Source organism: Mesoplodon densirostris, chromosome 1, assembly GCF_025265405.1.
Source record: "Mesoplodon densirostris isolate mMesDen1 chromosome 1, mMesDen1 primary haplotype, whole genome shotgun sequence".
Classification (NCBI taxonomy): domain Eukaryota; kingdom Metazoa; phylum Chordata; class Mammalia; order Artiodactyla; family Ziphiidae; genus Mesoplodon; species Mesoplodon densirostris.
In genome coordinates this window covers 50,780,636-50,808,408 of record NC_082661.1, presented here as the reverse complement: position 1 = coordinate 50,808,408, position 27,773 = coordinate 50,780,636, and the positions used below count along the sequence as shown (strand labels likewise).

At 53.4% G+C, this 27,773-nt stretch overlaps 1 protein-coding gene across 1 annotated transcript; it reads right to left on the bottom strand.

Annotated features, from left to right (window-relative positions):
* Positions 1 to 2,880: 2,880 nt before the first annotated feature.
* Positions 2,881 to 20,147, bottom strand: LOC132493083 (annexin A8). The gene is made up of 12 exons (XM_060103228.1): positions 19,994 to 20,147; positions 15,547 to 15,637; positions 14,410 to 14,504; positions 12,964 to 13,077; positions 10,580 to 10,670; positions 9,726 to 9,805; positions 9,222 to 9,281; positions 8,570 to 8,663; positions 8,218 to 8,313; positions 6,243 to 6,301; positions 4,937 to 5,059; positions 2,881 to 3,786 (listed from the first exon to the last, which is right to left on the bottom strand). The coding sequence occupies exons 1-12, from the start codon at positions 20,012 to 20,014 to the stop codon at positions 3,727 to 3,729; spliced, it is 984 nt and encodes a 327-aa protein (XP_059959211.1). The 5' UTR covers positions 20,015 to 20,147; the 3' UTR covers positions 2,881 to 3,726.
* Between the last annotated feature and the right edge of the window lie 7,626 nt (positions 20,148 to 27,773).

Here is a 27,773-nt window from a genome sequence, read left to right as displayed (position 1 = left end):
CTCTTACAAAGGGGCTTAATCAGGGATTGATTCTGCTGGGTTTGTTTGTCACTGCAGTGTCAGAAACTGAAACAGGGCCCGGTGCCAAGTAGGTGCCAAATGAGTTGCAAGAAGCTGCCTTCCCTGTTAGATCCTTTTCAGGACTGTTTTCTTTGGGTTGGCTGAGCAGGCATCCCTCCTCGGGGGAGTTCACAAGGCCCAGAGTGTCTTCTCAGAATCAGAGACGATGAAGGACTGGCTCAGGCTCGATGGCTATTGGGTCTTCTGTCCTCCCAAAGTCCATGTGCTTGTTTGTTGTTGTTTGTTCAAAAATATTCACGGAATGCTGGCTATGTACCAGCCACTGCATGTTCACAAATGAACAAAACCAAGTTCCTGCCCTCAAGGGGCTCACAGCTTTTTGGAAGGAGACACATAAGCAGATAATTATCCTCTGATGTCATAAGGGCAGTGATTCTGTGCAATAGAGAGACTTCTTGGTTGCTAACAAGAACATTCTCTCTGGATAGTATAAGCAGAAAAGGAATTTATGAAAGGTCATTTGATAGCTCACAGAATCCAGTACCCAATGAAAATGATGTCTCAATCACGTAGTAGGACAAACTCTGAACTCAGCTGACTAGAGCAGCGTCTGCCCTTCCCCACCAGGCATTGCAACGGAAGAAAATGAATCCACTTTCAGAGAATGGGAAACCTTGGATCTGAGGATATCGAGGAAGTCCATGAATATATAATGTATCATAGAGAGTTAGAAAACAAAACAACATTTTTCGTTATAGAACCACGAGCAGGGCACACATACCCTCTCATTTTCCTTCTTTGCTGAAATCAAACTGACCAGACCGCCGACTGCAAAAGTATTGGACTTTAGGAAAGGGTCTGTTTCATCAGAAGTACCCCTAAGCTCATTCCAGCAAAAATGATTTGGAGGTAGAGGACACTATCAGTGTCCTGGCCAGGTTCCTTTGTCAGTCGGTGCCCCTTTCGCCCCCAGTGGCCACAAGAGTCAGTTAATAACACCTAGCTGGCTCCTTCTCTGGAGAATGCCCTCAGCTAGACAGGAGCCCTCTCACAGGGAGGGCACATGACCCCCCAAGCTGCTCTAGCTGTGACCCCGGGAGGAGAGAGCATCTCTCCAATCTGAGGAGACCTGCTGCTTCCACCCTGTGGGGATACGGGAGCTCCACTGGGAGTGACAATGAACTGCACGGCTCTGCTCAACAGATTTCCTTGCTGGGCACATAGTTGGACATCACCACATTTCCTCGGCCGTCTCTTTGGCTGTAGCTTTCTTGAGGTTCCTGTTTGGACATGTCAAGCCAGTTTTGGGGTGGGTCGCCAGGGAATCTTTTGCCCAGAGAACCAGCATTCCAAAGGATTGCAGGGTGGAGGGATCTTCTAAGTCCTTTCTAAAGGGCTTTGGCTGAAAGTGACTCAGTGACTCAGCACTGGAAGAAAGTCCAGGGAGGGACTTGAAAAAAAAAAGAAAAAAGAATCATTACCACCCGAGAGCCTTGCCTGAGGCCTGACAGACAGCCCCGAAACTCAGCAGTAAGGATTGAGGCCTGGCCCTGCAGGGGTTCCTTAGACCCTGCTCCAGCCCTACAGACAGCAGCCATGCACATGGGGCAGTTGTACTGCATGAGTTGTTCAATATTTTAAACTACTTGTTCAGAGTTTAAGAGAAGAGCCACCAAATTCTTTGACATTTGTCCCATTGACAGATGGGGACTGTGTTTCCTTCCCTTGAAGCTGGGCTGGATTGTGATGACCTTGACCAATAGGGCATGACGGAAGTGATCTGTGTGAGGTTTTGTCACAGAAGGAAATGCAGCCCTGAGCCTCCACATAAGGGCTTCCACTACCCTGGGCCCCAACCCTGGTGAGGTCACATGTAGGAGTGTTAGGGGACAGTCCCAGCTGAGCCCAGCCTTCCAGCCATCTCACCAGCACCCAGCATGTGAGTGAAGAAGCCTCCAGATGATTCCAGCATCTGCCCTAGAGTTCTCTTGACATTTGGGTCTTCCCGACAGAGTCTCCAGACTTGCTGGAGCAGATACAAGTTATCCGCACTAGGCAACAGGTCTGAATTCCTGACCTACAGAACCCAGGAGCATAATAAAATGATGGTTTTCTACCACTACCTTTGAGGTGGTTTGAAAGCAGCAATTGCAGCAGGGTTTCCACCCCTGCAGGTAAAGGTAAGGAATCTGAGGCACACACACACACACACACACACACACACACACACCAAGTGATTAGGTCAGAGTCACAAGAGCCAGTGCAGGGCAGAGCCAGAATCTACCTCTCCTCTGTGTGAGCTCAAAGCCCCACTGATCTGTCTCACTCTTTGCTCCCAGGTATTTCCTCCCCAAAGCTGCATATTAATCTGCCCTTTAATAAAGCATCATTGTTATGTGATGACCTGCATGGGGAAAGCCTCGTCCTGCCCTACAGACCCCTGGCAGGCACTGTGATGAGATGCTTGTAAATGAATTGAAGTCCCGCCAATGTGGCTTGACACCTGGACCTGACATGGACATGTATAAACATTGTCTAGCCCTGAAAACAAACAAACGATTCTCAGAGTTGCACTCTATAAAAGTTTCTAGTTTGCAAACTAGAAAATGTTTGGAGGAGTTGGCCCCAAACCGGGCTTTAAGAGGGACAGTTGAAGGGACTGAGGACATTTAGCTTTGACAGAAGAAGTCTTGGTAGAATATGTGGGCTGTCTTCAGAGATCAGGAATGTTGTTAATGGGAAAGGATAAGCTTTGTAGCCCTAGATGGCATAGTCTGGAGAGTAGGCTCTATGGGGTAGAATTTGGCTAATCAAAGTGGTTCTACTTTGGTCACCTGTAAAAATCCAAAGACACTTAAGTTCCAATGTACAAATCTTTATTGTTTTGAAAAGCACAACACAGGTATCTCAGCTTCTCCTGCAACCAGTTCCCATTGCCATTTGGTCAGGATTAGAGATTCTCCAGGCTTGCGTCATGGGAGGAAGGAGCAGCTATTTTGATCAAGGACTAGAGAAGCCCAAGCCTCTTAGAACACAGTGTCCTTGTGTCAGGCCATTAATTTTCAGCTTTCTCTGTTGGTAGGATGATGAGAGAATTTTTCTTCTACTTATAGCCTAGTATTTTAAAATGATGCTGGTGAATGAATGTTGGTGATAGCCCACTTGGCCTGGATATATGTGTTCCTTTCTCAGCTGCCCACAAGCATGTGCTCAGAAACAAACAAGCTCTCACAGCCTTCTCTGGTTGCCTGAAAGTGAAGCATATCAGCTGAGACACTTATTAAAATTCCATATTGTCTGGTCTATTCTCTGCAGATCTCAGATTAGTAGATGGTAGTGGGCTGAGAGCCTAGGGGACTCTGTGACCAGTCAGGCTTGGGAAGCTCCTGTGTAGGGAGAAAGAAATCATCACGAGCCCCTGTAGACCCCTTCATGCTGAGGTATTTGTCAGATCAGATATATGCTAAGGTTGGCAATGTGCTCACACCTGAAAATGACTTGGGAAGACAGTGGAAGTAGGAGCCCCAGGCTGATCCTTACTTCTGGGTCAGAGAAACTGGCTGGAAAGCACTGGAAGCTGGGAGACAGAGGACTGAAAGCTGTGCTGTGGCTCCCCCCACCCCCATCCCCATCCATGGCCAAGGTTGAGCAAGCAGGACCCAGTGGCTCCACCTTCTTGACCTTTGCTCTTGTCCTTCTGAGCCTTCAGGGGTCACTGCCCACCAGGTTCAGCAGGGCATTCTTGTAGTCGCTGCTTGTGTCTTCCTGAGGACAGGAGGGATGTGAGAATTAGAAGGGGGGGTGGTTTGTGGCATTGGCTTGACTTGGAGTCACCTGCATCAGGAACAGCTGCTCTTATTACCAGGAGTTGTGCTTCTCTGCGGGAGACCTGGAACATTCCTCTACAGGTTCCTATGCCACAGGCCCCTCACTGTCACCCATCTTTCTTTGTTTTCCATTTCAGGCTGTTTCTATTGCCACTCCCAATCCCCTACCACCTACTGCCCCATTCTGAAACATCTTAAAGCAGAAACATCTTTTTAACATATTGTAAGCTATGTGTGTCTTGGAAAGTGTAGTGAACAATGGACACTTGTAGAATAATTAGAGGCTTGACTTAATAGCCAGTGAAGACTTAGGGATATATTTCTCATGACTTGACTTCTGTTAATGAAGCTGTCAAGGCCTCATTTGGTATTAATGGCTAGAAGAGCTATTTCTCTTGAAGTTATAGCAGTGTGATAATCACTGTGTTTTCTCAGCTCTAGAACGTTCACTAATTGGAATCAGGTTAGGCAGCCCACTGGAGCTCATATGATTTATGTCCTTAAATTTTTGCTGTCAGGACTACCTATATCTGTATTTGAATGCTACGCCTCGACTCCGACTAAACTATTTACTCTCACTGACTCTTCAGATATGGTTCCTTCTGCAAGGATTCGGTGTGTCATTTTCAAAGGGGCAACCATAACTCAAATGCAAAGCTAACTTTCTGGGTGCAATGTACAGGGGCCTCCACTAGCTACACCGACCTCCTTGCTGATCCCTGTATGTAGCACATAGCAATGAATGCAAGAGTGTGATACCCACTGAGGAGGGACGGACACGTGTGACTTATGACATTGGTCACAGCATTCAGGTTTCCCAGTAAGGTCTCTGTTTAAAACTGCTGTTAGAAATGGGAACTCGGGTTTCCCTGGTGGTGCAGTGGTTGAGAGTCCGCCTGCCGATACAGGGGACACGGGGGTCTGGGAAGATCCCACAGGCCGTGGAGCGGCTGGGCCTGTGATCCATGGCTGCTGAGCCTGCGCGTCCTGAGCCTGTGCTCCGCAACGGCAGAGGCCATAACAGGGAGAGGCCCGCGTACCGCAAAAAAAAAAAAAAAAAAAAAAAGAAATGGGAACTCATGGCTCACCATGATCATGCTGCTGAGGGTCTTGCCGTACATCTCCTTGAACTGACACTTGATGAGATTTAAGTCAATCTCACTCCTTGAAACGATGTTTCGTATCAGGGTCCCATCGTGAGTTCCTGCTCCCTGGATAAGACACAGCAGTCAACCATCACTTCTTGCCTTCCTGGTCCATCTCTGTGATAATGGACAAATCTATGTTGGGTTCAGGGGGCTTTCGTAGGGGATGGAGGTACAGGAATGAGCCTCCGCTTTAGCAGTGAAGCACTGAGAGGGATGCGCTAAGGGATCCCTTGATCTCTTCTCACTCACTGCTCATGTTTGTCTCTTATTAGACGCCAAATACCCCAGATAGCAGTGTGTGTTTGATTTGCTTCATCAGATTCTAGACACAAAATGTTCACTGCTCCAGGAATAAGGCCTCTTCCTAGGGCAGCAACATCATGAAATCAGCTTAACTGGCCAATTCACATGCAGGACCCTCCTGCTCACTTTCATCCTTGATCACTCTCATGTCAGAGGGAGCCACGTGACCAAGGGAATCCCATGCCCTCTCTCACTTCCTGGCCAGATGTAGCCAGAGAGCTTGGGGTTCTTGCTTCAGGTGATGTTAGCAACCATCAATCAGAGAAGGTGGGCTGACTTTAATCTCCAGGAATTACTTTCACTATCTATCTTCCAGTGTGGTTCCAGATACCAGAGCCTCCCTTGATATGAGTGTCTTGAACATCTGAGTGGCCAGTGCTACCTTCTGGACAACAGGCAAACCCAGACGGGCACCCTGGCACACGCAGTGTTGTTGAACTGCTGTGTGTGGCAATCTCCCTCTTAAACATGCCTGTTCAAAGGATGCCTTGAATTGCCTCCTGGCAATCCTGACCTGTGCTTTGTCAAGGAGGCCACGTGGACAATGATGCATAAATAAAATCAGAATAAAAAAGACAATTGCACTGGCTTGGACTCAAATCAACACTTTGCCACCTACTAGCTGTGTGACCTTGACCACAAGTCTTGGTTTCACCCCCTCTGGGAGGGCAGATTACTACATAAGTTTCACAGGATTGTGGTGAAAGTTCAGTACCATGCACACCTGTTGAATGCACCTACTCAAATTCAGCCTTCAGGAGCTGTGGCTTCCCTTCCCTAGCTTGGTTTGCCCTCTGAGAACTAAAACACTTCTGGTCCACAAGAGGCTGGGATAAGAGGAGACCCAAGTGTCGGAGACTTGGGTGGTGGCTCTGAGCTCCTTGGCTTTGCAGTTGTGCCATGTAGGACTGAGGGTCAGGCACACAGAAGACAGAACAGTTACCTTCATGGCATAGTAAAGGCGCTCTTCAAAGTAGCTGTGGAGGTTCCGGGTGCATTTCACTGGCAAACAGGAAAGTTCTGTTAGCAACCAGAGGTTGTAGGCGACATTGTATACATGTTTATTTATTTATGTCTTGCTTTGGGTCTTAAGGGTTAGTGTTGTGCAAGTCTTGGCCTATTTATCTGTGCTCTGCCTAGTCCTAAAATGAGAGGCTTTGTGTCAGGAGGGGTGGGGCAGGGAAGGAAGCCCAGGGCACTGGGCACAGGTGCAAAGGCCGAGAGTAGGCAGACAAAAGGGCAAGGTGTGAAATGCACTGGGACCCACAGGGCTGGTCTGGCTCATCAGAGCACAGCTCCACCAAGGGAGTCCCTGGGCTCTTACATTCCAGACACAGCTTCACCAAGAATCTAGCCACACAGCTCCATGGAGGAGCCACCGTTGTGGTGACCACTGGCCTCTGAGTGCCTGCTTTACATGTCACCTCTCAGAGGGCCCCTGCAGATTGAATTCCCTTGTGACAGATGGGTTTTGGACCCAGAGCAAGAAGGCACCCAGGGCATCTGGCCCTATCCTCGCTTTCATGGATGCTGTTTCAGAGACTTGGTGTCTGGGTGGGGATGTTGGTGTTTTCATCCAAGGTGGCAGAAAGAGCGAGGGCTTTGAGGGAGGTAGGCATGAGTTTGAACCCTGCTTGATGGCACCAGGTGCCTAGTGACTTGACCTCCCTGCCTTGCACCATCCTCACGTGTGAAGTGAGTGGTGTGAGTCTTCAAGGATAAACAGTAAGTGCCCAGCACTCCAGGGCCTGGCATAGCCTTGCTTTTCTCTGCCTGTAGATTTTTTTCAGTTGTTTAAATCGGATCCAGGGGCTGCCTTTGGAAGCTGAGACTGGAGCAGGAGGCATGCTTAGATGCTCCGACATAGACTGGATTTATCACAGCAGTCAAAGGCAGCTGGGAGAGTCAGATGCCCCAGTTTACCCCCGTGGACCAGGACACACTGTGCAGCTCCCCTGGCTGCTCGGCACCCAGTGGGCACAGCCTGGTGTGGAGGTGACCTTGGCTGCATCATGGGAGGAGGGAAGTCCCTCTGCCCTGGGCCTCAGTTCGTTACTCTGCAATGACTCCTCTCCCTGTCACTTTGCCTCTGGACCCCAGGATGTGCTCTGCAACCTGTCCTCCTACATGAATCTGACCTCATGCTTGGTGGAAGGTTCTCAGTGTTCCCCTAGTGTCAGACCACCAATCACTCAGTTTGGATTCCAACTACACATCATCATTTCTTCAATCAGCAACTGAGGCAGGGACCAAACCCCTGGCTAAAGTCCAGCTAGGTGATTCCTTCAGGGCTTCACAGTCAGAACCAGAATGTTCCTTGTGTGGCTGCTGTGGGTGAGCACAGGCCCTGGGTCTGGCACAATCCTGCACATGTGTGCATACACACACATGCGCACACACACACACTCGCACATGCATGTGCACACACCCTCGCGTGCACACTCACACTTACGTGTGCACACACGCACACTCACGTGCATACACACATGCACACACTCACATGCGCACACCCACCCACTCAGTGCACGCAATGCACTCGCATGCACACGCAAGCACACACGCGCACACACTCACGCACACACACATGTGCACACTCAAAGCGCACACACTCATGCACACGCACATATATGATGACACACTCACACGGCACTGGGCACTCTGTGGGCAGCACAGAGAACAATCTCTGGCAGGACACAGCACATTGAGGACACGAGGGTCTCTCCTAGTAGCTCCAGTGTCCTGGGTGAAGGGTAGATGCTGAGAGTGGCAGCTGGTGTGGAGGTTGGCTTTGAAGGTGAACATAGGGACCCAGCACTTGCTATTGCGCCCTGGGCCCTTCGCCCTTTGGTGCTGCCCCACTTCTGAGCCCCAGGGCCAGCGGACACACGTGAGCCTGAGCACGGAGCTCCGTCTCTTACCCACTGTGAGCATGGCCTCCTCCAGTGAGCCGTGGGTCTCACTCTTGATGCTGTCCTCAATGCTCTTGCTGGCAATTTTCTCATATTCCTCAAACACTGTGCAGAAAGGCCTTCTCTTAGGGGACATGCGCATCTCAGCGTGACGCCCCCCAGCATCTCAAATAGGAGACTACACGTCTGTGCACCACTCCTGACCTCCACTTGGTTGCTGGGGAAAGGGTCCAGGGCTCCTTGGCTCTTTCCCCAGCTCCATGATTTGACAAGGCCACACACTGGGTATTCAGTGTGAAGGGAGAGGACCTAGAGCCAGGGTGCCTCCCTGTCCCCCAGGACCTCCCTACCTCCCCGGTACCTCTCATCAGGTGTGTGGCACTGCGCGTGCACAGGATGGTGATGAATTTCATCTCATCAGTCCCACAAATCTTCTCACCCACTGTGTATAGATCCTGCATTGGGACACCCACGACAACCAGTGAAGGCGAGCAAGGTGGGTGAAGAACAGCCCCCCATCCACGCTGCCAGGTTGACATTCTCCTCTGCTTGACCATCTTTTTGACTGGGAGCCTGCTATCCCCGTGGTTAAATTCTCTTCTCAATACCGGGCTGCTCTAGGAACTGTCCCGCCTCCCCTCTGGGGCTTTGCTTTGCCTCTGGGTACCTTCAAGCGTTCTGCCAGCAGGCAGACCTATAGAGAGCTGAATGCACACATCTGGGCCTCGGAGGCCCAGCATTCCCGGGTTCGTAGGCTGTTCCTGCCCGGGCAGGGCTTCAGTGAACCCCACCCAAATCAGTCTCCTTCTTCCCCTCCACCCTCACTTCCCTCTGCAGACACCAGAGGGTAAAGGCCTGCAGAGAGCTGAGCCAGGGCCCAGCCTAGCATCAGAGAAAACCCCTGCGGGCAGAGGGGCTGGGTGAGGCTTTTAGGCTTCAGCACCCCGGAGTCTAGATGGCAGAGGGTGGGACTGGATGGCCTGCAGGGCAGAGCTGCTGAGGGGTAGCCTTACCTGTGCATCTTTCAGGGCCAGTCCTGGGTCCACGAAGCCACCCAACTCATCTCTGCTGCCCTAGGAACAGAAGAGGCGGCTCTGTAAGGCAGGCTGGCTGAGCAGAGCAGCCGGGACAGAGGGGACAGCCAGGTAGGAAGGCAGGCAGTTATCCTCTCCAGGCCCTGGACTCTCATCGGTAAAGGGAGAGTCATAAGGAATGCCCCATAAGGAGCTGCAGGACTCAGTGAGCAAAAGTAAGCAACGTGCCTGGCATGGGGCCTGGTGGGAGGGACCTGCTCAGTGACGGGCCCTCTCCTCCTAATTTCTGGAGAGGTGCAGGGGCTCTGCCATGAGAACACTCCGAGCCCGCTGGGATGTACCCAGTGAGCCCAGGCCCCAGCGGCTGTACCACACCCTTGCCCCCCACCCCACTTCAGTAGCTTTGCCCAAGAGCCACTCTCTGATGGGGGATCTGTGGGGATCCCCCAGACAAGGGGATCCCGGGACCCTGGGCTGTGATACCTGCAGGAGGCACACCAGGATCCTCTCCAGGTAGCCGCTGGTGTCTGCTTGGATGTCTTCCTCCAGGCTGGACCCATAGTCTGCAGGGGATCAGGACCATGAGGCTCAGACCTGCTTTCCTCCTCCTTGCCCCATTTCTCACCCTTTTCCTGACTAAAGCCTTCCAGGAGAGATGAGTCCTTGGCACAGGGAGAGTTTGCTCTGTCCAGGTGTCTGAGTGGCAGAGGCTCCCTGCTTGTGGTTGTTCAGAACTAGGAAGCAACATGGGTTGCCAGCCAAGCTCAAAGCACAAAGATGGGCCAGGCCAGAGAGCCAGGGGCTGCTGATTGAGCCTTATTTCATCACGTGGTTTGGCAAAGCCAGGAACTTCCTGTGGACTCCCCACCAGGCAGACATTGTGGAGGATGGGCTTTGCCTTGCAGCCCATGAGAGCTGGCTAGGGCTCCACACCCGCCACTGCAACGGGGCCCTGCATGGTCCCCAGGGTCAGCCTGTGCCTGGCCAGGAAGGTGTCAGCCCCGCCCACTGCTGACATAGCCGGCGGCCCGCAGTGCCGCCACACTGTCAAGGGGCAGAGAACTTAATGGGTGCATGCCCTCCCCCGCAGCAGCCCATGCTCTTAGGGAGCTCAGAGATGGATCCTGACTCATATCCAATCTCACTGTCAGACACGGGATTTGGCACACAGAAGGTGCTCAGCGTCTGTGTGTGGAAAAGCCCAGAAAGAATCCTTTCCAACGTGGCCCAGTACACGGCTTGTCTCTTATTTGCCGCTAGGCTGCCAAAGCTCATGGTCATTCCCAAGCTAGCCTTTAACTCAGGGCCCACATCCTCCCTCTTAGCAGGCCCCTTACCCTCCTCATATGCCTTCATTATCTCCTGAAGCTGGTTCTTGGTCCGAGAAGCCAGGATTTCGATGATGACGCCCTCTCTGGTTCCTAAGCCCTGTGGATAAAAACCTCTGCCTGCTCGAGAGCTCTGTCCACACCCTCGGGCTCTGTCCGCATTCTCTTTTGTCAAGAGGCAAAAGGAACAGTCCTAGGATGAACCAGTCAGTGCTCTGCTGGGGGGCCTCTGCTGGAGGATGTTACTGGGGGAGATCACGTGCATTTGTCTCCAGTGGTGGATACTTGTGGGCAAGTGATGTGATGGGAGGGCTGTGTCTCAGCTCAGCCCTCTATAGCTGGGTGGTCCCAAACAGGTCACTCCACCTCCCTGAGCCTGAGGGTCCTCATCAGGACACAGGGATAATAAGCCACCCCCACCCCGAAGGTGGAGATAATAGATGTAAAATGCCTGGCAGGTCCACACAGTAAGTGCCCTTTCAATTTTTTTTTTTTTCCTGCACTGTGCAGCATGCGGGATCTTAGTTCCCCAACCAGGGGTCGAACCCGTGCCCCCTGAATTGGGAGCATGGAGTCTAAACCACTGGACCACCGAGGAAGTCCCTTTTCAATTTTTTTTTTTTTTGGAGTAAGTACACTTTCTTTCTTTTTTTTAAAAAAATTAAATTAAATTAATTTTTTTATACAGCAGGTTCTTATTAGTTATAAGTGCCCTTTCTTATTTTTCTTTCTTTTTTTTTTTTTTTTTTGCGGTACGCAGGCCTCTCACTGTTGTGGCCTCTCCCATTGCGGAGCACAGGCTCCAGACGTGCAGGCTCAGCGGCCATGGCTCACGGGCCTAGCCGCTTCGCGGCATGTGGGATCTTCCCAGACCAGGGCACGAGCCCATGTCCCCTGCATCGGCAGGCGGACTCTCAACCACTGCGCCACCAGGGAAGCCCTGTAAGTGCCCTTTCAATGGAGATGATTATTATTACTTGGTCCTGACTCCTTCTTAATCATCTTCGAATGCAAAAGGAGCAGTGGGAAGTAACGGGAAATTGGGGGACAAGGCACAAGACAGCAGAGGCTGGTTCCTAATTCCTGCAAACCTGGTCTAGCAATGTCCTGAGAAGGATGAATTTTGGTTCCATCAAGGCTAGATGATGGCGGAGGCCAGTCTGTGTTTGGTGGCAGTCTGAGTGATAGGGACAGAGTAAAAGGACAAAGAAGGTGATTAAATAGTTAATCCCACTTGGGCATTGTCAGTAGAGAAAAAAAGTATGGGAGACCCCTGTAAGTTAATGATCACTCAAGAAACCAGGTTTGCTTAACCACAAAACCAAGCAGGCTCGCTTAGCAACAAAACCGTGCAACAGGAGCACGGCCCCCAAACAATAAAACAATGGTGGAATGAGACCCACATCCTGCCCAGTGAGCTCAGTAAGTTAATGATTCCTAGAACATGCTCCTCTGTGCACACTAAAAACAAAAATATAAGGAATAGGTGATATTATACTGAAACCTGAGATGATTTACCATATTTTAGTATACGTCACAGCCTTTTTGCTCATTTCCATTATGCCATGACAGTCCCGGTTTGACCATGAAACAAGAAACAAGGGACAAGAAAACTCCCCTGCCCGACATGGAGGAGGGAACTGATGATAGAAGCGTGAAATCTACTCAAGAACAAGGAAAAAGGTGGTCTTCTCCCCCTCCCCACTTTTCCTTTGATTACAAAACAGTAGGGCTTCCCTGGTGGCATAGTGGTTAAGAGTCTGCCTGCCAGTGCAGGGGACGTGGGTTCGAGCCCTGGTCCGGGAAGATCCCACATGCCGCGGAGCAACTAAGCCCGTGAGCCACACCTACTGAGCCTGCGTGCCACAACTAATGAAGCCCACGTGCCTGGAGCCCGTGCTCCGCAGCAAGAGAAGCCACCACAATGAGAAACCCGCGCACTGCAACGAAGAGTAGCCCACACTCGCCGCAACTAGAGAAAGACCATGTGCAGCAATGAAGACCCAACACAGCCAAAAATAAATAAAAACAAAAAAACAAACATAAAAACCTGTAGCCCACTAAGTTCTTGGGGTGGCACCCTCTTGCCCGCCTACTTGTAAGACCCACAAGCGTCCTATTCTAATAAATCACTTCTTATCTATCACTTTGCCTTTCACTGAATTCTTTCCATGCTGAGATAGAAGAACCTATGCTCTACCAAGTCCCAAAACATCCTGTATGATTTCATGAGCAGCAGGCTGCAGGCTCGCTGGGCTCGTTCCAAACAGTGGCTCAAGGGGAGCTCAGAGCTCCCTGTGCCAGGGTCTCTGGGGAAAGCAGTCCCGGGCATCATTCCCCCACCCAGTCCTTGTAAGTGTTTCTGAACCCCCTCACCCCACTTGCTTGGTTACCTTCATGGAGTCGTACAGCTCCTTGGCTTCGTATCTGTATGGAGGGTACATGAGGGCTATGATGAGCCTCTCGAACTGGCTGCTCAGCTCCGACTTCAGCGTCTCGATGAGATTCTAAGGCAGGAGCAGGGAAGGGCGGTGTTCTGTGTGCTGTGTCCACTGGAGTGCAGGCAGCGGGTGCTGGCTGGGCCCAGGGGCTCTGGCTGGATTCCCATGTGGGCTCTCCCACGTGCTGCTGCTGGCTGGGGCTTCTTGGGCCAGCAACTCAGCCTCTCTAAGCATCCTTACCCTTTTCTGTGAAATAGAGACCTTGGTGCTCCTGCTTCATACCATTGCTTAGGGGATTGGCGGAGAGATGTCGAAATCGCTCTCAGCGCAGCGCCGGGCACACCATGAGCCCGAAATACAAGTCTGTCATTAAGCTCATCAAGTCCCTGTCACTTAGCCCGTAGACACTCAATGAATGAGTGAAATGAATTAAGGAATCTATCTCACGTGTCTCTCCTTCTAAGGGCACTTATATTTGCAAGAAACCACAAGGCCACACCCAGCTGATCTCCCCTCACAGCACAGCGAAGGATCAAGGGCCTTGTCAGACCTGGATTTAAATCCCAACCTTGTTGCTTACAGGCTCTGGGATCCTGGGCAACATCCTCCGCCTCTCAGAACATCAGTTTCCTCTGACGTCGAATGCAGAGAATAATGCATAGTTGTGAAGGTTAAGAGAGATAAGTTATTTTTTAGGAGAGAACACTGGTTTCTCCCATGGAGTGTTTGGGCTTCATCATTCATCTTCCTGGGTTAAGTGTCCACATTACCAATGTGTGCTAATGGAGGCTTCCGGCCACTACGGCTCTGTGTGCATTTATTCCTGTGCTTAGCTAGGATGCCGATGCCTCGCTCTGTCCTGGGGGTGGCGGGTGGAGGGACAAAGGGTCCAGGCGGTGTGCTCCCTGCCCTTGGGTTTCGCCTTTGGCAGGAGGGAAGGGGCACTGGAACAGCAGCTCCAACATGAGGAGACAGTCCTGCGGCACAGCACAGAGCAGAGCCCGGCCTGCATCTCTGGCGTGTGGGAAAGAGAAGGGCCTTCCAGTCTTGGGGAATAGGACAAGCAGAGCATAGAGGCAGGGAAACAGCTCAGGGATGGGGCCGTGGAGCAATTGTAAAGGAGCAAGTGAGAGAGAAGATGGGAAAAGAGGTTGGGGCCAGACATCAGAAGGCTGGACCAAGCCAGGGCTGTGGGGAGCCATCAGTAAGTTTTCAGAGTTAAATCTGATTTTCAGAGAAACAATGCATCATGTTTTCAGTGTATGTCCCAAATGCCCCATGTTGCCAGTGGGCCGGGCTCTAGACCAGCTGGACCTCGTCCAGCAAGGCCCTGCCTGCAAGGCTGTCTCTGGCAGCAGTGGTCCCTACAGCCCCCCGAGCACATGTGCCCCACTTTACCTCGCCAAACTGAGCCTTGAAGGACTTGGCGATCTGCTGCCTCTGTGCGTTGCTTCTCTGTGTGAGCACATCGATGATGGCCTGCTCGTTGGTCCCTGGAGGGGGGCACAGTATGAGCACCCTCATTGCCCCTGGGGGACTGATGAGGGCTGGGGAGGAGGGAAGGCAGCTGCTTGGTGGCCAAGCAGTGGGGATGCACCACCTGGAAGCTCCCAAACCTGATGATTTTCATGGTGTAGACAAGACAGAAAATCCATCTGTCCCCCACTTCCACACAATGTTGGGGTGCAGCCAGGCCCAGCCTCACAGCGATAGAATCTGAGGCCCCTCTGGTTTTCTGATCTGCTCTGGACATCAGCTGGAAACTCCGGAGCTCAGGCAGTGAGACCTCCTGCCCTGACCTCCCTTGTGCTGGTGGCCATGGGGGAGGATGGGGACAGAGGGTCCGGAAAACTGGATCTGAGTCCTGGCCCAGCAGCTGGGTGAGTAGAAGGCTCACCTCCCCAAGCCTCCACATTTTTCTTTGGGAAATGGAGATAATTATAAAGATTTCACAGGGAGCAGAAGACGGAGCATGATTTCTCAGCTTGTCTGGGAATGGCAGTTTTTGTTAATGCCCCAATTCACCAGTCAGAGCCAGTTAGAGGGTAAATCCTGCCTGGGTGACAGCATGAGGGCTGTCTGGGCCGGGTTATCCGAATCCCAGCGGGCCTCCGGCCAGCCCTTTCCTGCTCACAGGAAAGCAGGCGCTGGAGACAGGACGGTCAGCTCTGCACAGCTCCCAACCTAGTCCCATCCGAAATTCACAGTGACACGCAGGGTCCAGAGTTGTTGGGGCCATTTTATGAGGGAGAAAGCACAGACTGAATGGGGAGAGGTCTCTTGCACAAGGACTCGCAGGAACACACAGCAGATGGCCTCCGCCTCCCCACCCCCATTACTCACGACTGCCCTCCCCCCTCTCCAGTCTTGGGAGTCTGTGTAGACCTGTTCTGGGGAATGTGGGCCCTGTGTGATTCTCTGGGTGCCAGAGGATTATGGGGAGACGTTCACTCCCAGGGCTGTGAGCAGAGGGGTCTTGAGCAGAGAGGGCAGAGCCCCAGAGAGTCACGGGGTTCCCGGGTCAAGGCCACTCACCGATCCCCTTCATAGCTTTGTAGAGGGTCTCTGCGTCGGGGTCTGGGTTGAAGTGGGGACTGCTCTTCACCGAGACATCCTCCTGTTCAATCTGCAAGAGAAGCCACGCCTGCTCAAAGCGGGAATGTGGGGAAGGCAGCGCCCCTGGCAGCCAGCCCAGCAGGGTGAGCACCAGCTCGGCCCCTGCAGACCAGCGGCTGAGCCTCCATCCGTCCTGGCCCTGCCCATCCATCCAGGGTGAGGGGAGGCCCAGGAGAGGCCTCAGCTTCTGGACATGCTAGTTTCCATCAGGTCGTGCTGAGGAAGGGGCACCTTTGTCCACTTTGCACTAGGTTGCCATATGGTCCTCTCAGGTCAGGGCTGCAGAAGACCCACGTGACTATTAGCCCCTTGGCCAAGGGGAGGCCCGTCCTGCCAGCTCGGCCCTCAGGCTGGAAGGAGGGGCCTCCTGAGGAGGAGTGGGTTGGCGCCACCGGGCCACACTAAGAGATGGAATCCCAGCTCTCAGCCCCACTGCCAGAGTTGGGCTTGGGAGTTGGGAGTTGGGGCTTGCAGGCTCAGACGGTGTAGGGAAAGACCTCAAAGGTGGCTGGTACTGTGGCCACTGCCAGAGCCTCCGTGCTGACTGTGGGGCAGCAAGAAAAGGCTCTAGAGACTGGACTCCAGCCTTCGGTGTTGGGAGCCTCATCTGTCTCCTGAGTCTCCCACGGCCAGCAGCCCTGTGGGGACCACGCCTCCACCCCCTCCTACACACCCAGCAGCCCCGGGCCACGTCTCCTCTGTAGCTCTGGGTCCTTAGATCCTCAGGTGGCCATTTGTTTTCTCCTTACTTGCACTTCCTGGGTTTTTGTGATGATCAATGGACTTTAAGGAAAAAAATAAAAACAACCAAAAAATTTGGAGAGATAGAGTTGGGGTAGGGGACCTGGCCTGAAAAAAGATCAGCAGGGGTTTGGGGGCCGCTGAAGAGGGAGAATCCTTCAGAGTCCAGTGATGGTTTTACTGTGGCGACAGGGCACAACAATGGAATCTCCTAGGAGATCTGTGAGGCCAGATGACCCAGGGGCTGTTCACTCCGAGGCGTTAGCTGTGTAGGGAAGGGTACCCCCAGAGACAGTGGCCTGACCGTGAGGGATTGCTGGTTCCCCTTGGGGCTCTGTGGGACTGCCTTCTCTCCTGTGCAGAATGGCCTCTTGTTTTAACAGGCTGGCGCCAGCCGGAGCCACAAAACCTCTCCCATCCCTGCCCCATCCTGGGGCGTGGGCTCTGAATCAGGCTGCATCTCTCCCAGGCAGTGCCATCTGAGGGCAGGCAGCAGGAAGGGACAACCCTGCTCAAAGCTACAAGGACAACGATCAAGTAAGGAAAGGCTTAGTGGAGCTGAACATGCTGCCTCCCTACTCCTTCTATCCACGCCTCATCCACTCATCTACTCTTCCACCTATCCACCTACCAGTCCACTCATCCATCCATCCATCCATCCATCCATCCAGTCAGCCATCCAGTCAGCCAGCCAGTCAGCCAGCCAGCCATCCACCCATCCAATCACCACATCCATCATTTTTTCCTCCCTTTCTTCCTTCCTTCCTTCCTGGCCCTGGTCAGATCCTGAAAATACAGAGCAGCTTCCCATCCATGGTATATCTGTAAGGATATTTCTTTTGAGTAAAAAGTAAGAAGTCTTTCCATATCCTTTGCTTGAATTTCAAATATCTGGTGACAGATTTTCCTACTTTATTTCTTAGCACAATGTTTCACAGAAGAAAGTACGAGAAGTAATTCCCTGTGCAAATTTCATCCAGAGAGCCTTTGTGGTCCCAGATGTTGCCCAGCTGCATGCGTGCATCTATTGCATCCCTTTTTTGTGGAGTCATGAGCAGCTGTTACTACTGTTAGTGATTTGAGCACCTCCTATGTGCCAGGCCTTGTGTGTTAGAGGCTTTAGGTGCCTTAGATGCAATGCTCTTCTCCTTGCTGTCTCTGCCAGTCACACTAGGGAGCTATGAATGCTAAGGTTACGCACCTAGTAAATGGTGGTGCTGGATTTAACCCACAGCCTGACTCAGAAGCTAAGCTCTGTCTGCCACCCCCCTGCTCTCAATGACTCAACCTTTCCCAGACATTAAGTTTTCCCGGTACCCTTCGCTGAAGGAAACCTTGCTCACAGGAATGCAGGTCGTTTGTGAGCATGGGGTCATCTCAGATCTCAGTGCTAAGCTCTGGAGGCCACCCAGGAGGGGCTCTCCCCCGTCCCTTGCCCCAGGCTGGCACTCAGGGGGCTGTGCAGCAGTGACTGACCAGGCCATGTGTGCCAGTCACCATGGAGTGGCCTGTTCAGCGGGGCTGAGGTCGGGCTCTGGTGGTAATGTTTGTAACTAACTCCCTGGGGGTTGTGATTTCGTTGCATTGAAGAGCCCCCGCCTTACCTCCCACGCTAAGGTGTTAGGGGGAAAAAAGACAAATTTCCGGGAATCAGACCCCTGCCTAGTGGGTGGTTCTACCCACTCCCCACCCCATGTTGGAGGAGGGGTCTGCCTAGGCCCTTGCCGGGTCTTTCACAGAGCAGGCTAGTCCCGACAGGAACATTTTCACTGAAAAGGTGACTCAGCCTGGCTTGTGACTCTGTTACGTGTCTGTGAAGGTCTCAGGGGAGCTGCCACGCCTTTGCCTTCCCCCATCACGGGGCTGCCCCGGAGAACTTGGGAGGCAGAACTTCAGCTCCACAAGAGAGGCACAGACGGGCCCCCCTCAAGCTGATCTTTCACACCCCTTGGCTGCCCTTGGCTTGTGGGTGGCCGAACTCCATAGAGTTTGAGCTCTGGCGTCAGGTTGCTCAGAGTCTAACCCAGACTCCAACAGTTCGTAGTGTGGCAACTTTGGGCACCGTCTTAGTCTCCTTGTGGCTCCGTTTCTTCATCTGTGGATAAGGATATTGGCATCTATATTGTACTGCAGAGGTGTACAGAGGCTCAAGTGAGATATTGACAGAGGAAGGTCCAGGGCACAGTAGGTGCTCAAGGAATGTCATTGTTATCCTGCCAGGTTGTCATCCAGCCTCCCTGCAAGGAGGCTTCTGCCTGCCTGGCTGGGTGGGCCCTAAGGATGGGCCTTTGACCCGCCCCACTGGGAGCAAGGCCCAAAGTCAGGCCGCCTTGGGCAGCAGCTGACCTTGGAAAGTGCCCAGCACTGGACCCTCCCTGCCACGTATGCCTCCTCAAAGCCTTGTTCCCCATCAGCCAGGATGAAGCTGGAGGCCGCCCTGGCCCTTGCCCTGTCGTGGCTGTTTCGCTGGGGCCAGATGGCTGCCACACCTTGCCCCTGGTCTCCTCTCTGTCCCACCTGTTCAGGCCCAGCACGTCTGAATCTGAGGGCCCCTGGGTTGTGACGTTTGTGACAAAGAGATTTCCTGAATTAGGATAAGCCCGGGTCACCCACTAAGACTCACAGAGAGCCTGGGGGCAGGGACAGAGAGAGACCCCAGTTCACACTAGACCCCCACCTGCTAGCTGTGAGACTGTGCAAGTTACTAGATATGGCTGAGCCTTAGTTACCTCATCTGTGAAGTGGAAATAGCAGCCCTGATATCCCAGGGCTGCCTGGGGATGAAATGAAGGAAGGTGTGCCGAGCACACAACATTGTGCCTCCCCAGGGGACATCACCTGCTCCTCATCTTTGTCCCCCTTTTGTGTTTTCAACTCCTTAGCATGAGACAATGTCGGACTCAAACCCAGATGAAACACTCCTGAGAATTTGTTCATTCACTGGACATGGGAGACTTGGGGGCAGGATGTGCTGTCCCCCTAACTCAGCCATCTGTCACTCTGTAAATTTCACTCATGGATTTCAAATGTGGAAGGCCCCTGTGGCCCAGGTCGTCCTCCCATCCCCTGAGGAGAAGACATTGATGAGTCCTCTAACATCAGCCTATTCAATCAGGTTACTCTCCAGCTCAAGGTCCTTCAATGGCTCTGCAATGCTCTCAAAGTGGAGCCCAAGCTCCTTAGCCTGCCATGCACAGCTCTGTAGGACCCGGCCCTGCCTGCTTCTTTAGGTGCATTTCCCCCGACCCTCAACCCTCCCATCCAGGACCCTCAAGCTTACTTCTCTTTAAAGCCAAGCTTCCCAGTCTTCTGAACCTTTGCACATACTGTTCCCTCTTTAAGGAAACATCTGCCTGATTCTCCCTAAACACACGCCCTTTGGGCTCCCCCAGCTCCTCAGCTTCCCCAGGTGCATTTCAAGGTTTCTTTATCTGCCCATCTCCCTGTTCCCATCCTGGCTGCCATGAATGCCTCTGGGACTGGGGCAGTATCTCCTTGTCTTCCTCCCCAGGGGGCAGCCCAGTCCTGTGCCTGGCCTGGCAGGAAACAGAGTGTTGCCCGAGCTGACCTCTCTCTAGACCAACACCATGAGGGAACCCTCCACCTCTGCTTGCTCTGCACTTACCCAGGCTTTCCACCAGGACATCTCGTTTACCTCGCCGTGCCTTTCGTCAGGGAGATGAAGATGCACCGGTCAGCCCTCCCTCCACTCTGAGACTCTGCACACTTGGCTCTGCTGCACTCAGAAGAGCAGGCGGCTTGGGGTTGGGTGTGGTGGCACCAGCATGCAGGCCCCAGGCCCCACCCAGTACCACGCCTGCACACCCCCCCTCCTGCCCCCGGGCTCTGGGTTCTTCCTGTGGCTCTCAGGCCCCACCCTGGCACCAGCCCAAATGCCCTGTGGAAACACACCGCTCGCTGCCAAATGTTTGAGCTGTGGCTGTTACACAGACTGGGAATGCTGAGCTCCAACCTGTGAAAACCCCACTTAGCAAACACGGGTCTTCATTCAGTCTTTGCTAGACCTGATCTATAAATAGGAGTCTATTTATTGCACGGCTTCTCCCCAGTGAACAATGCAATGGGGAGCTCTGCAAAGGACATAAAATAATAGCAGCCTCCGCTTGTTTGGGCGTCTCTATGCCTAGATCCCTCTTTAATCACTCTGTGCACTCTATCCTCTTTAATCTTTGCCACAAAAATTAAATGGAAACCCCAAAGTTTAGATAATTTGTATAAATCACACTTTTTGTGGGAAAAAGCCACGTGATCCACCAGGCCTCTTGGACTTGCCTGCTCTGCCATGGGCCCTGCAGGACAAGCTGGCTGCCAAGGGAGAGAGGAACCTCTTGGGAAGAGGTTAATTTTTTCCCTCCTGGAGTTTGCTCTCCTTGGGGCCCCTGCCTAGAACATTCCTTAGCACCACTCTCCCCATGCCACCCCTTAACCTGCCCTTCAGGGCAAAGACCTTGTCTCAGCGACTACCCGGTAACCTCTCCATCCTGGGGTTACTTCCTCAGGGCTTCCAGAAACCCCACTGCTCCTAGAGCCCCAGAGAAAAACAGCCCCACCCTGGTGTGACTTGTATTCAGTGAAACGTCTCAGGGTGTTGACGAAAAATTAATCGGTTGATCTAAGAAACAAATGGAAAATTTTATTCAAGCCAAATTTGAGGATTATTACCAGGGAAGAGCATCTCAGAAGGCTCTGAGAACTGTTCCGCCTGTTAGAAGTCAAGGCGCAGCTATACAAGTTTTTTGAGACAGAGGGCTGTACATTAAATGACGTGTTATTAATAGTTTGCACAATCCAGATCTAAGCGCCATGTGACCCCTTACAAGATCAAGAAGGAATGTTATCTTTTAAGGAGTTGTCCGGCCTGTGCTAAGAGAATGTTGCTTTTTATGATAGAACAAGTGTTTCTGCCCACGGGAGGTCTGGTTGATGCCTAAGGCAGACACACAATGCACAGTGCGGGAGAGGGGAGACCAAAGGGCAGAGAAAATTTTTTATGTTTAAATTTTTCTTGTCTTGCCATAAAACATGAATTTTATTTCTAAGGGTAGTAGGTAAGAACTGTACCCTCCGGATTCCTGACCCTGGTTCCAGTGCTCCTTTCTCTACACAGTCCCCAGGCTGCTCCTTCTGGAAGTGAGGGCTGGGCGGGTGGGGAGGGAGCTGGGCCAGCGTGCAGAGGGGAGGGGAGGCAGCTGGGGCGGGGCGAGCAGCCGCTGCCCAGGGCTGCCGTGGGAACTGGACGGTCATCACGCAGTGCTGTGGGATGCCACCATAAGAGGAAGACTGAAGCTTGCTTCAGGTCACACGGACTGAGAAAGGCCCTGCTTGGGATCCCAAACTCCCCACCCTCCTTGGGAGCCCTTGGGGCCAGAACCAAGGCGTCCTCACTGGTGATTCTTTCTCGGGACCTCAGCTGCTCACAGGGGCCGTGCCCACGTCATGCCATGAGGATCAGGGTCTGGGGAGTGGGTATCCTCCAGGGGGTCTGTCCAAAGTCAGTTATGAAGACGACCCTAGCTAGGTCACCGTAGTGTGGTGGCCCTGGGCCGAGCCCAGAGAGAAACTCTGGACTCTGAGACCAAGACAGGCCACAGAGCTCGATGCAGAGAGAACGTCAGACAGGGTTCTGCCCTCTGAGGGTCCACAGTGCACAGCGACCCGGTGAGGTCGCAGGAGAAGTCCTGCCCTCTGTGACCTGCTCCCTCCAGCACTTGTGCCCTCTTCTCAGGCCCCGCCCTGACCAGCTCCTGCAGGCAGGACCTCACCTTTTTTTTTTGAAACTCTGGGCTTAGCTTCTAGGATGGCCAGCACTCCTGGCCTTTTTTTTTTTTTTTAAGAAGATGTTGGGGGTAGGAGTTTATTAATTAATTAATTAATTAAGGCTGTGTTGGGTCTTCGTTTCTGTGTGAGGGCTTTCTCTAGTTGCTGCAAGCGGGGGCCACTCTTCATCGTGGTGCGCGGGCTTCTCACTCTCACGGCCTGTCTTGTTGCGGAGCACAGGATCCAGACGCGCAGGCTCAGTAGTTGTGGCTCACGGGCCTAGTTGCTCCGCGGCGTGTGGGATCCTCCCAGACCAGGGCGCGAACCCGTGTCCCCTGCATTAGCAGGCAGATTCTCAACCACTGCGCCACCAGGGCAGCCCCTGGCCATTCTTTTTCATCTCTTTTCTGCAACCAAACTGCCCCCTAGGACTCCTCCCTGGGCTTCCGTTCTTCCCCCTTTTTGTTAGTGGTTCTGAGGCTAGGTTGCCCTTTGGGCTCACCTGGGTACCTCCTACTCCAGAGACGAGAGCCCCAAGGTCCGCACCTGCTCTTTTGGGGTGCCCTTGGCTTAATGTCCCCATCCCAGAATCATCCCCTGACATCATGTCACTATGGGTCTCTGACGTCCTGTGTCATCCCCACGTCCATTCTGGAAACTCTCACCCACCCTCTTGTGCCCATAGCCTGCCCTTGTGCCTGCTTCCTCCTCCTGAATGGCCTTTCCTCACTCCTGGCTGGGCGTGGGCAGCTCGCCAGCCCCAGCTGTGAGCCTCTGCCCAGCAGAGTGATCCTCTTCCCCCACGTTACCTGGCTGGGATGGCCATGTGATGTCACAGAGTCAGGCAGGAAGAAGGTGCCTGAAACCATGGGGCTTGCTCATCCCTGCTGAGTGAACCCTGGCCTGGCGTCAGGCAGGGCTAGATCTGGCTAGTCGCACCCTGGGGTGACTGAGCACTCTGTGTGAGTCCTCATGGGTGAAATCTTTGTGGTCTGCCCTTCCCACTGCTCAGACGGGGACTGAGGACCACACACAACAATGAGGCTGGCAGAAGCTGGCCTGGGAGGTGCTCAGTACCTAGCCAGGCCAAGCTAGAGTTCTTGTGAGGAATGTTAGGCTCTTCTGATCGGGGAGGGGTCTCAGGATCTCCAGCCTCACATTTCACTCATGGCGCAAAGAGCAATGGCGCTGCTGTGTTCCCAGCGCTCAGCTGAGAGCGGGCCGTGCTGAGCCTGCAACCCCGGCCCGGGGGAGCAGAGACTGTCCACAGAGCCCTGTAAGCTGCAGGTGAGTGGCAGAGAGGAAGGCAGAGGATGCTGTCGGAACAGACAGCAGGGCAGGGGATTGGGTCTCATCTGGATCCCCATGTCGGGAGGCTGCTCTGAGGAAGCGATGTTTCCCTGGGCCCTGATGAATGGTTGCAGTTAGCCCTGGAACAGGGCTGCAGGTGGGGTAGCAGACAGGCAAAATAGAGGTAAGGGATGCCCATGGTGCAGTGCTCATGTCCAGGTCGGGTGTGTGTGCCCGGGGCTAACTACCCATTAGAACGAGGGAGGGACACATGGGAGGGTGTGGCCTGTTCAGGATGAGAACGGCTGCAGTCACCAGGGAAAGTAACGGGGACTACACAGGAGCCTTTCTGCTTCGCCTGAGCACACTGAGGCAGTATGGACGGCGCACGAAGGAGAATGGCATGATCTGGCCCAGAGTCTGGAAGCCTGCAGCTGTGTGGAGCCAGCTGGGGGGCCGGAGACCAGGCAAGTGAGGAGGAGGGGACATGGGGCTGCAGACAGACAGGGGAGAGATGGAAATGGCGGCAGGATGCGGGTGTGAGCAACAGAGATGTCTCGCAGTGCAGGGAGTTGGAGGCCAAGAGGTCAAGGATCCAGAGGTCCTGCGTCATCCTGTGGATGTTGAAGTTCCCGGGGATAACAGTGGGTTTTGGGCTGTGGGGCAGTGCCAGCCAGGTGCCCGAGTCTGCAGTGAATGAGGAGTAGAGGATGCCCGTGGGGAGAAGGGTGGAGGATGGCAGAGCGGAGCGGCCAGCCTCTTCCATGGGGCCCCAACAGCATGCGGGGCCCTTACACTTGGGCACGCTGGGCTCTGGCAGAGGGACTGGGGCCGGCCCGCTGGCACAGACCCAGCTGCCCCAGCCATGAGTCTGCTGTTCATCACAGGAAGCTGCACATTTGGTGGGAAGCCTGTGGGTGGGACAAGGGCATGCTGAGGGCTTAGGGCAGGGTCCCCCCACCCCCCCTAGTACTCTGCCATCTCTCTAGGTTTTCAAGCAATATCTCCAGTCTCCAGAAAGGGGAAAAATAGCTCTCACCATTGACAATGTGATAGAAGGAGCCATATAATGGGCATGAAATCAACTAAGAAGTGAAACAAAAGTCTCCATCATGCTTGTTCCATGACTCTGCTAACACTGATGTTTTAAAACTGATTTTTAAACTGGGCTAGTAGACAAACGTAAGCTCTGAACACTGGAACAGTTTACCACATCACATCAGCTTCCTGTCATCCTGTCCTCAACAAGGCACCTGGGCACCCAATGCCTGGAGCTACAGGACAGGAAGGCCCCTGGGGGGTGAGGGTGGGACCGTAGGCAATGCCCATTAGCCCCCTGTGTCTTCTGCCCCCTGGGCCCCCAGGGTTAGACTGCTGCTGATTTAGGCCCAGCCCATCTCTGAGACAGTCCCCAGCCCTGCCCCACCCAGGGCAGGGCCCCCGTCCCTGGCCTCCTTCCCCTTTATGTCCTTCTGCCTGCATGATGAGCACCTCCTGTGGCTGGCCATCTGCTCACTGAGCCAGAGTTTGCTTCCTTGGGATGCCTACCACCCATGGGTAGCAGAGAAATAAAGAATGAAAATTCTGGATTTCCAGTTACAAGTAATTGTATCTTTGGGTTGAAAACCCCTTGTCATCTTTGGGCTCATGAGCTGCAGTGCTGGGCATCCTGATGTCCCCTGGAGCCCCAGAATCTCCACAAGGATCATAAGCGTGGGGCTGCAACACATACTTCCTCAGCTCTTCACCTGTCAAAGGTGAGGATGAGTGGCCAAGGCCCTTCCTGATCTTGCAGCAAGTGGGTCCTGACCCAGCATTGCCTCAAACTGCCTGGAACTCATGGTGCAGGAACTGTCTCTGAGGGGCCCCCACTGTGTATGTGAGTGCAGGGAGCTATGTACACAGTCATGTTCTGTCTTCACACAGCTGGGGACACTACGGAGGTGAGGGTGACCTGCCTGGGGTCATCCAACTTGTCCATCACAATGAAGTTGAGCAGGACCTGTGGCCTTTTTGCCTCCAAAGCTTGTAGGAGTCTTTTCCCAGGACCCCTCTCTTCCCCAGAACCCACTACTTGAAAAGAGGTGCTCCTGATAAATGGCTATTATGGGCCAAGTTGTGCCCTCCCCAAATTCACCTGTTGAAGCCCTAACCCCCAGAACCTCAGAATGTGACTGGAGATATGGTCTTTACAGAGGTAGTTAAGTGAGGTCATATGGGTGGGCCTAATCCAACATGACTAGTGGTCCTTATAAGAAGAGGAGATTAAGACACAGACATAGACAGAGGAAAGACCATGTGAAGACAGGGAGAAGACAACCGTCCACAGGCCAAGGAGAGAGGACTCAGAAGAAATCAACCCTGCAGACACCTTGATCTCAGACTTCTAACCTTTAGAACTGTAATAGATTTCTGTTGTTTAAGCCACTCTGTCTGTGGTACTTAGCTTGGGTACAGCCCAAGCAAATGAATAGAGTGGCTTTGCTGTTAACTGAACCCACACTGCACCACCCCCTGTTTCCTGTACCTAAGGGTCTCCCCTCTCCACGTCCACTGCCAAGCCAAGCCCTGTTCTCCCAGCTGTCACAAGCCCAGTCTGTAGACTGGAGGCAGCAGGCAGGTGTGGGACCTTCATAGAAGGGGCAGGGGCTGGGGGCAGGGAAGAGCAGACACAAGGGTCTCTCTTGCCTACATGGCCCAGCTTGCTAGGGCGTCAGGAGGACAATGTAGGTGGGAGAAATGAGTAGGGATGAAGAATGTAAGGTGACAATGGCAACTCATGGAGAGACAGATGGGTCAGGCTCTCTAACATGTTGAAAATATGTTGGAGGTGCCTGCTCAGCCCACTGTCAAGACACTCAAAACTGCCCCCAGGCCCCGTGCTGGGCCTGACAGCAGCCGTGTTTGTACATGACGCTGGTGGTTGGACCAGGCATGGACATCTTTCCCCCAGCGATGGGGCACTGGGGAGCAGCCAGACAACCTGAGCGGAGGACCAGCAACCAGGAACTGTGCACAGGAAGACAGAGATGGGGGAGAAAGAGCAGACGCACAGAGAGGGGGAGGGACAGAGGCCAGTGACGACATGGTCCAGAGAGCAGGAGATCCTGCAAGAGAAGGCCAAGCATGGACCCCATGGAGTTGGCAACATCTGGTCCCACCAGGGCCTGGCTGCCTATCCACCCACGTGTAGGTCAGGACCCACAGCCACTCCAGCCCTGTCCTTCTAGCATCGGCTGTGGACCCTGCCTCTGCACAGCTTGGAAGCAGGTCAGGCTGGGCTCTCTTGTGTGGAGACTTCAAAGGGCAGGATTTCTTAAACTTTTCCATGAAAATCCCCGGTAGATGGAGAACATGAGTCAACTGGGCCACATTTTGACATGGTCTAGGAAATGTGTGCAAATTGTGTGCTTCCCCTGAAAGATTCATGGTTTAAAAATGGGCTCGTTCATATTTACGAACGTAGTTTCCGTATGCTCCGAGAGCTCCTCCTTCTCCGGGGCTGGGCCAAAGTCCTGCACGCAAAGGCCCCTGATCAGTAGTCCTTGTGGCTGCCCCTGAGTCACCCAGGGCCCGGCCTGCATGGGCCCTGCAGTCCTGGTGGCTCTGGTGAGGCTGGGTCCCCAGTCCTGCTCACCACCCAGCCACCTCTCTGGAGCCCGGTGATGGGCAGCCCCGTCTGACCCCAGACCTCTGTCTCCTGCCCTCTCCACTCTACTCCCTCACTCAGGGGCACAAAGCGTTGCCCCTCAGGAGCTTCAGTCTTGACACAAGATGGAAAAGAGGTTGACTTCGGGGCACTCGTTTCCCACTGCAAACATCCAGGCAATACCAAGGGCCCGGCTCCCTGCTAGGAACGTGGGAAGGAAAGCAGAATGAGAGCATGACACAGAGTGGACATGTGTGCAGATTGCCCAGCACAGCCCAACTGGGCGCCCCGGGCAGTGCTTGAGAAATGGAATTCCCTTCTGCCACCCCGACCTCCTCTGCATCCTGGGCACACTCGGGGTCCTGATGCACAGACAAGAGAGTGGGAGGACTGCTGTTAAGGCCACAGCTTTGCCAGGTACCCAAGTTCCCTCGCAGGGGTGCATGTGCATGGCTTCTACTTGTGTGCTTGTGGAGGAGGCTTGTGGCTGACCCTGCGGGGGTCTGAGGGAGATTTCCGGCTTCCAGAAGCTCAAGCCTTTGGCCCAGGCTTGGAGGTCCACCTGAGTCTACAGAGGCTGCTTTACACGACACCAAGAGGCACTCAGAAACTGTGCATTTTTGTTGCCCTAGTCTAAAATAAGGAAGAAGCACTGCCCAGTATATTCCTCTGTGTACAGGTCTCAGCT